Source organism: Mauremys reevesii, linkage group 24, assembly GCF_016161935.1.
Source record: "Mauremys reevesii isolate NIE-2019 linkage group 24, ASM1616193v1, whole genome shotgun sequence".
NCBI lineage: Eukaryota > Metazoa > Chordata > Testudines > Geoemydidae > Mauremys > Mauremys reevesii.
The window spans coordinates 8371718-8379698 of record NC_052646.1 but is presented as its reverse complement, the minus strand read 5'-3'; the positions used below and the strand labels follow the sequence as shown (position 1 = coordinate 8379698).

Genomic DNA, 7981 nt, shown 5'->3' with positions numbered 1-7981 from the left:
GCTCAATGCCTCCGACTCTGTCACCCACCTACTCAGCTCAACAATCCGCCTGAGATCCCAGTGGGAAGCAGGGCTCATTCCTTCGCCTGCATCACCCCCGGTAACGATAGTTCTGCAGGCAGATCTCAGGGGCACACGTGCATCCTCATGACTGTTAGAAGCTCCTTCAGTGAGACCTGCCTCACCCTGTGACTGATTAGATCTCAGTCAACCATTCCGTTAGCGATGCACAAGGGGGAACAGAACCCAGCTCCCGCTCTGCCGTAGCTGAGCTGCCTCGGTAGAGCTGCTAACGAGTCAAATCTCATCCCCATCGCTAGCTGATCTGACTCCAATACCCACCAGGAGAAGATCTACCAGGTAAGGTTGGGCCACTATTTAGACCTTTCCATTCCCCGAGTCTAATTCCAGCACCTTAAGCACAAGACCATCTTTCTGCTCTGCCACTGACTCACTGCATGGCCTTCGTCAAGTCCTATCAAAGTGCCTCAGTTTCCCCAAGCGTAAAATGAGGATAATGCTTACTCACCTGTGTGTAGTGCTTGGAAATTCTCTGATGAGGATTAGTATTCAAAGGAGGTTAAAAAAAAACTAGATCTGTCCTGAAAGCCACGGTTAAGTTTAATATCTGCCCCCAGGGCTCCTTCGGGGTCAAACTCTACGACATGCATTTAATCTGTTTTACGCAAGCCTAGGGGTGTGATAGAAAGAGGCAGGCTTGGAATACATAGGAAACGCAAAGCAATCTTTCCCACCAGAGCTTTCCTCTTGAAGCTTTTTGTTAAGCCCTCAGCAATTAACGAGACGCAATCAACAATTTCTGCACCAGCTTTTTTTTTTTTTTTTTTTTTAAAAAGGACATTTTATTAGAAATCAAGTTCTGGTTGTATATTTTATTTCTGAGTTTGGCCCATCCTTACTGAATAGGAAAATAAAAAATCCCCCCACATTGAAAGGTTCACATACAGTCCATGTTGCCAGCAGCAGCTGTCAGAAAGGGTGTTTGCTTCTGCTCAAGGAGAGGCCATTCCTATGGCCTATTAGGATCTTATTTTTGTCCCTCTCCTCTTGCCGTCAAGCAGCCCATCCCCTTTTAGCTGTTCAAACCTACTCTCCATGAGGATGTTAAATGAAAACTACATTCCAAAGGATCCCATTCAGATTATGTAGCAACAATCTGCAGAAGTCACCCAACTGGCTGGGTAACTTGTATACAGGGACACCATTTCCCTTGCCACTTGCAGCAATGCTGATACTATGGGCTCAGTACATCCGATCACTGGGTATCCATATGCCATTTGCTACATTAAAGGGGAACCTGGTTGCCGTTCATCTCCAGGTCAGTATAAACGCAGAGGGGAAAGCTAAAAAGCAATATGGAGTCATTTGAAGTGTCCACTTGGGGCTTTTTACAGCCAAACAAGCTTGAGTAGTGGCAGGAGCTGAAACATGAAGTTAGCAACTAAAGCAGTTTCCTGACAATTCAACAGGCTGCTAAGTGACATACAAATGAGTAAACGAAGCCTAAATTTGACCCAAAAGTTAAATTCCAGTGATCCCCACCAAAAAAACCAAGCCAATTGCAAAGTTTTAAAATGATCCTTTTTTTGCTCCGAAACCCAACACGTCATGGCTGCGCCTGCAAACTGCTACCCTCAGAATTACCACTGCCAGGTTGATTACAGAAGTGCAACCCCATTCAACCCAGCAGCCTGCAAATCTGCTTCTGTGCTACAAAATGTGACAAGTATCACTAATTTTTCCAACATTCATAGTTACTTTTTGTCCTTATATTCGAGCAATCCCAACCCCACGCACTGATCATCCCAACAATTCTATCATTTCTAGCTCCACCCCTCTGGGGCTGCCATGCTGGGTCTTTTCCCACAGAAATTCAGATTGTTCCTTAAAATCTACGGCCCCTTTTCCGAGCCATTGCTGGCTGCTCCGGGAACAGCTGGGTCACGACAGCAGTTACAACGAGGAACTGAAAGGGAAAAATTAAAAAACCGAACGGACAAACAGACAAAAGCAACTAGGTCAGTGTTTTAGGGTTTTTTTTGTAATGAAACTAGTGCTAGGTCCTTTTCTATTTCCACCTGCAAGGATGAGAATATTGCTACCCAAGCGTTCCCCATTCCTCGCAAAGTCAATGTTTCAGGAAATGAAGCAGACTCTGTAACACAAATGAAGGGTTCAGTCTCAAAGGATCGGTGGAAATTAAAGCGGGGGGGGGTGCAAACAGAGGAGGAGAAGAGTTTCAGACCTTTCATCATTCCTTCGGTGGACAGTAAAAAGCCATACCTTTCGTTTTGCCAATCCATTTCCAAACTGGTAACAATAACCGGTTTTGAGAACAGGGAGTGATGGAAGATTATGCCCCCCCACCACCTGTGTCTTTTAACTGCAATTGGGAGACGGTTACGCCTAGCTTGCTGCTCATCTGTTAGGCTGCAGGAGGGTACACATTGGTTTGAACTGCTGGTTGCAAAACGTGGAAATATTGCCTCTTCCTGCCAGAAACCACTATCCCATAATGTTAAAATACAGTTAAAAAATGCTAAATAATCAACATGGCAAAGTAGCACTGAACAAACACCTATTAACATGAGAGTCCACAACAGGAGTCAATGAGGGGGTGGAGGAGAACAAGGACTGAGGTAACAAATCACACACACTCAGGTAGTTGGGGATTCCACCATCTGATCAGCAGCTGCAGGAAGTCTGAAAACACTGAGGGGAGACAGGACAAGGGAGGGGGCTTGTGTCTGAATAGAGTTATATTAATACAGAGAAATGGAGAAGCTGCAACAAATCAAACCTTGTTGCTCTTTATAAAGTACAGATGCTCTCAGCTGGACAGTAGCTCAAAGGGAGTTCTAAAAACGAAATCAACCCAGCAGAGAGTTATGTCCGTGCCCTGGATCTATATGCCAAACAGCCTGGACTTACGACTTCACAGCTGCGTTCTACTGGTTCTTTGCAATAACTTTGTGCTTGTCAGCATCTGCTTTTGACCTGTTTCTGGGGATGAAAAATTAGCACGATCACTTCTTTACTTAAAACTGAAAAAAAGGCACTAGCTATGCCCTGCTTGCCGCAAATCTAAAGAGCAAGCTGTCTCCTGAACTCTAGCTGGGTATGCTAGCAAGGTAAGATGGATAATAAGCCTATACTGGCCTTCAGTTACCCTAGGGAGAGAACTAGCAACATTCTGCCTCACTCCCTAGGAGCCATGAAACTTGGCTCAAAGCAAAGTACCCCACCGAGGAGGGGAACATTCTGCATTTAGAGGTCCGATCCAGGTAGATGTAAAAACTCATCATCCACGGAAATGTAACCCCTGTGCGGATACCACACACAAAGCCCCGCTGCTGAGTTCAAGGCAGTGCGAGTTCAGGGGTCGTCAGCCAAGGACAAGACATTCAGTGTGGCACAAATCCATGAAGCAGTCGGTCTGATATTATTGCAGGGGAAAGCTTCACAGCCCCAGATTTGTGGAACAAAGTCAAAAAGGTGCCCAAAAAAAGACAGATGGGCATGCGGTTGCATGGCCAGACTATGAGAGATGTGGATGAAAGGAAACAAAAATATCAAAGTCCTAATAACCCCTATGCTCCAGAAGGTTAAGACTGTGCTACATGGGTGTGTCTAGTGACCTATGATCTCAAGACACGTTTGTTGTTTAACTTGCAACTTAAACTTACATTAAAATGTGCAAAGGGTGAAAAAAACCAAACCAACATCAGGAGACTCAAATAATGCTGACAATGCTGTACAGGAACATGCAGGGTTGGGGGCTGATGGGGATTCACCTCAACTGCATTCAAGTGGTGCTAGCAGAAGGCTCAAAATATCAGCAAATACCAGACTCAGGGAGAAAGATGGTTTTGGCCCCCTCCACCCCAGGCCCTAAACAAGAGTTCACAGGACATCAACCGGCATAATACTGAAATAAAGACGGGCGGAACTGATGTACACATGGTTCTGGTGTCTAGCAGATGCTCTGTTGTCCACAGAGCGCTGATGGCTTTGTCTCACCAACGCCTGGGCCCTGCGGTCACATTAAACGTGATCGCAATGGTTGCCACATGATCCTTTTTATTTTAGTCAATTTTCACGCGTAGATTTCGCTTCTCTGAACACTGTTTTTTGTCGGTGGTGGATTGAGAGTCCAGTAAACCCAGCACACAGGAGGTGCTACTGCTCGGCTCCCTTCACCACAGGGGGCAAGACCTTTTCCCTCGACCAGGTGGTAGGTCTCCAGCTGGGCACTGTAGCTGTGACAAAAGCCATCCTCAAGTTGGTGGCAGGGGCGCAGCCGTCACATGATGCCATTGGTGAGGTATTGGAAGCCATCATAGAGTTTGGTGGTGATTGACCGCATGCTGCCGTCCACCATCTGTTCAATGAGCATCTGCAGCTGCTCCTCCGTCATGTTCATGTGGAAACGCTCCTTCAGGTTGCGGATGGTACTGGAGCCATGGAAACAGGGCAGCTGAGAACCTAACACATCGGGGGAGGACATGAGGAGCAGAGTTAACAACGTATCCCAAAGCAGCGGGAAGAACTTACACAGAATAGTTGAGAGTCGGAGCAGCCTGGTTTGGGAGGCATGTTTTGCAACTGCTGTCTAGTAATGACAGTGAAACCTGCACAGAGGGTCCCTTTAAGGTCTTGTCTGCACTAGGAAGCGATAAGAACATGTGTTCACAACCACAGCATTGAGCCACATTGTCAGCTGGTGTAAAACAGAGTAGCACCATCAACTCCAGTGGAGTTGCACAGACAGATCTGGCCCCACTAGTTCCAACGGAGCTGCAGCCATTCACAGCAGCTGGAGAGCTGGTCCTCAGTATAAGCAAGGACATACATTTCGCCCATCAGTTGGGGGTGGCTAACTCGTCCAGGCTCGGGTTAACAGACCGGCTGACACAATGTTCTGGTTGTGTGCCGAGTGGTGCTTAAGGCAGTCTAGTTAAGGAGCTAATACAGAAAAGTAGGCAAAGCCCGAACGAACTGACAACCCCTATTTCTTAAGCCACCACTTTAAAGTCCCCTGAGGATTCCAATAGAATACTGTTCAATGTGTAGCTGAAAGCCAGTCTCTGCCAGGTGAGGAATACCTCGGTGGATGCTTGAAACAGGGGCCAGTGGAGGAATGTGACTGATTCCCCATTTCCTCCCCCCACTGCACCACACAGACTTTGAACTGCGATACCCTCACTCTGCCGTGAAACTTCAGCCAAATGCAGCGGGAGAGGGGAGGGAGGGAGGGAGGGAGAGTTGCTGATTCAGCGTGAGGGTTACCAACTAGTTATTCTGTATGTGTGCAGCATCCTTGCTTGGTGCTGGAGGGTTTTACAGTCTGGGCTATAGAACTGCAAAGGAAGTGTTGAACCACACTAGCAACAAGTCATTTGGAAAGAGTCCAGCAAGGCTGCTGCTAGCTGGGCTCTAGCCGGAGCAGCCCGACAGGCGTGCAGAGCTCAGTGTGCAAGCAGAACTGATGAATGAGGTTGTAACTCTCTCTGTAACTGTGTGTATATGTGTGTGGGGGGGGGTAAATGGTGTTTTTAATGTACTGGGGTGGTAACTATGCTTGAGGACTGCAAGGGGTCACACTACATGGTCATAACGGTCCTTTCTGGCCTTAACCTCTATGAATTTATGAACTGCTTCAAGCCTGGTTCCTTGCCGCAGGGAGAGCTGCAAACTAGCTGGGAGTAAGAGACTGCAACACAATGCAGAGAGAGGGCACTGTGCAGACATCATCAAAAGACTGATGTGAATGTCCAGCAAAACAATGAAATAGATTAAGACTGGTGATTGCCCTCTGTGTAATTTTAAAGGGGGACAGACCCAATTCACTTAAAGCTAGGTGGGACCTTACACTGGGCAATGGTATAAAATTGGATGGTTATTTCCACTCCTCTAATGTAGGTAGCTAAGTGTGTTACAGTAGGGAAATAAAATTACAATATCTACAATGTTTTGATTTCCTTTTTCCTCTGCTCTTATGACCAGGCTGGAAACAGAACCCAGATTTCCAATACTCTCTGCTCTAACCATTAGATGACCTGATCATAGGATCCTACCTGCAAAGCTGTAGCTTGGTGATGCATCGCCTGAATGCTTGCGTTAGGGCAGGGGTGGGCAAACTACGGCCCGCGGGATTGCCTCCCGTGGTGCCGCAGGCCGCACGCCGCTCTGCAGAAGTGGCCAACACCACTTCTCTGTGGCCCCCGGGCAGGGGGGGGAGAGGGACGACGACAGAGGGCTCCGTGCGTTGCCCTTGCCTCCAGGCACTGCCCCCCACAGCTCCAATTGACTGGGAACGGGGAACCGCGGCCAACGGGAGCTTCAAGGGAGGTACCTGGAGGCGTGGCAAGGGCAGCATATGCAGAGTCCTCCGCCCCCTCAGGGGCTGCAGCGCTTCCCGGAGCAGTGCGGGGCCGGGGACAGGGCAGGCATGCAGGGAGCCGCTGCCACCCCGGAGCCGCTTTAGGTAAGTGGCGCCAGGCCGGAGCCCGAACTTCTCCTGCACCCCACCCCCCAACTCCCTGCCCTAAGCCCCCTGCCTGCACCCCAACTCCCTGCCCTCAGCCCCTTTGTACATCCTGCACCTCAACCCCCTGCCCTGAGCTCCCTGCACCCCTGTGCACCCCAATGCCCTGCCCTGAGCCCTGTCCCACAGCCCTGCCCTGAGCCCCCTCATACAGCCCACACCCCTCCTCTGCCCGAATCCCTTGCCCTGAGCCCCTTCCTGCACACTGCACCCCCTCCCACACCCTGCACTCCCTCACGCATCCCAACCCCCTGCCCTGCATACAATTTCCCCTCCCAGACGTGGCCCTTGGCCCAAAAAGTTTGCCTACCCCTGCCTTAGGGACAGTTTCCCTGGTCCTGTAAGGGGAACGTAGTGAATATAATTCTGCTGCAGTGAGGTTGATAGAGTGGAACATTTATCAGACTAAGATCTCAGCTGTCCCAGCCAATCCCTCCCCCCTCCCACTCAACTGGGGCTGCTCTAACCTGCCACTGTGCTTGGACATTGCCTGGAGCCTGCAAGAGAAAGCAAACCTCCATGGCAGGTTTGAACATGCACAGCTAGATGGAGGGCAGGCAGCAGTGGCACCCCCGTCCTTGCACAGAGGTTCCCCACATGAGGATGTGGGCGGGGGTGTGCTCAGAGTGCCAGTCCCAGTGCATACACTACTAGCTGGGGAGCACTGGGCTGCTGGCCCCTTTAAGATCTCATACAATAGCAAACTTATCTGTGAATAGTCTATTCTGCTTCCTGACACTCACAGATGACCTGCGCTACCGTATGGACCTGGCTCTGCTGACTTTCTCCGTAACATCTCTGGCAATCTAGAGGACAAACTGACACACACTCAGTTATTGGCTTGCTTCTCTCCACACTTTGATTGGCAAACAATTTTCCCCATGGCAGGCCACATTGCAAATTACATTTTAAATAAAGGAGTCAAGATCAGCAAGCAAGGTGCCTGCTGTTCAGAACCTCGGGTCCTGCCAAACCTATTTATCTTGCCACAGAACCCACACACACAGTAGTTAAATAGTAGGTTAGACAACATACACACAATGAGACAGGATCAAAGCATGCTGCAGTTTCCCCAGCATCAGCAATTTGAGTGAATGCTTCATTCTATGCAATGCTTTCAGGAGTGTCATGATAATTCTCCTCTAGTTCTTTTCCCCAGAGGAGCTTAAAAAGCTTTTTATACACTAATCCTCACAACGCCTTCAGATAGGCAGGGACCCTACTTACGGGAAAATTTAAGTCAGCGCACTTGCTGCTCCCATTGACGAAAGCTGGACTTACGGGTGCTGCTCAGCACTTCTGAAAAAATCAGGCCCTAAATGACTCTTCCAAAGTCACACAGAGTGAGTGGGAGAGCTGAGAACAGAACCCAGGTGACCTGAGTCCCAATCCCCTGCTCTCACCACTACACAA

The 7981-nt window shown here is 49.0% G+C and overlaps 1 protein-coding gene across 4 annotated transcripts in view; it reads right to left on the bottom strand.

The window, feature by feature from the left end:
- Window positions 1-873: 873 nt before the first annotated feature.
- The window catches only part of PI4KB (phosphatidylinositol 4-kinase beta), a 56426-nt gene continuing 49318 nt past the window's right edge, over window positions 874-7981 (bottom strand). For 2 of the 4 annotated variants that reach the window (XM_039512653.1, XM_039512654.1), the window contains 2 exons: window positions 7312-7386; window positions 874-4506 (listed from right to left, as the gene is read on the bottom strand). In XM_039512653.1, coding sequence (XP_039368587.1) covers window positions 4325-4506; window positions 7312-7386 — 257 coding nt within the window. In that variant the 3' untranslated portion in view covers window positions 874-4324. The remainder of the gene's footprint in view (window positions 4507-7311; window positions 7387-7981) is intronic. The other 2 variants (XM_039512655.1, XM_039512656.1) reach the window with 1 other exon arrangement.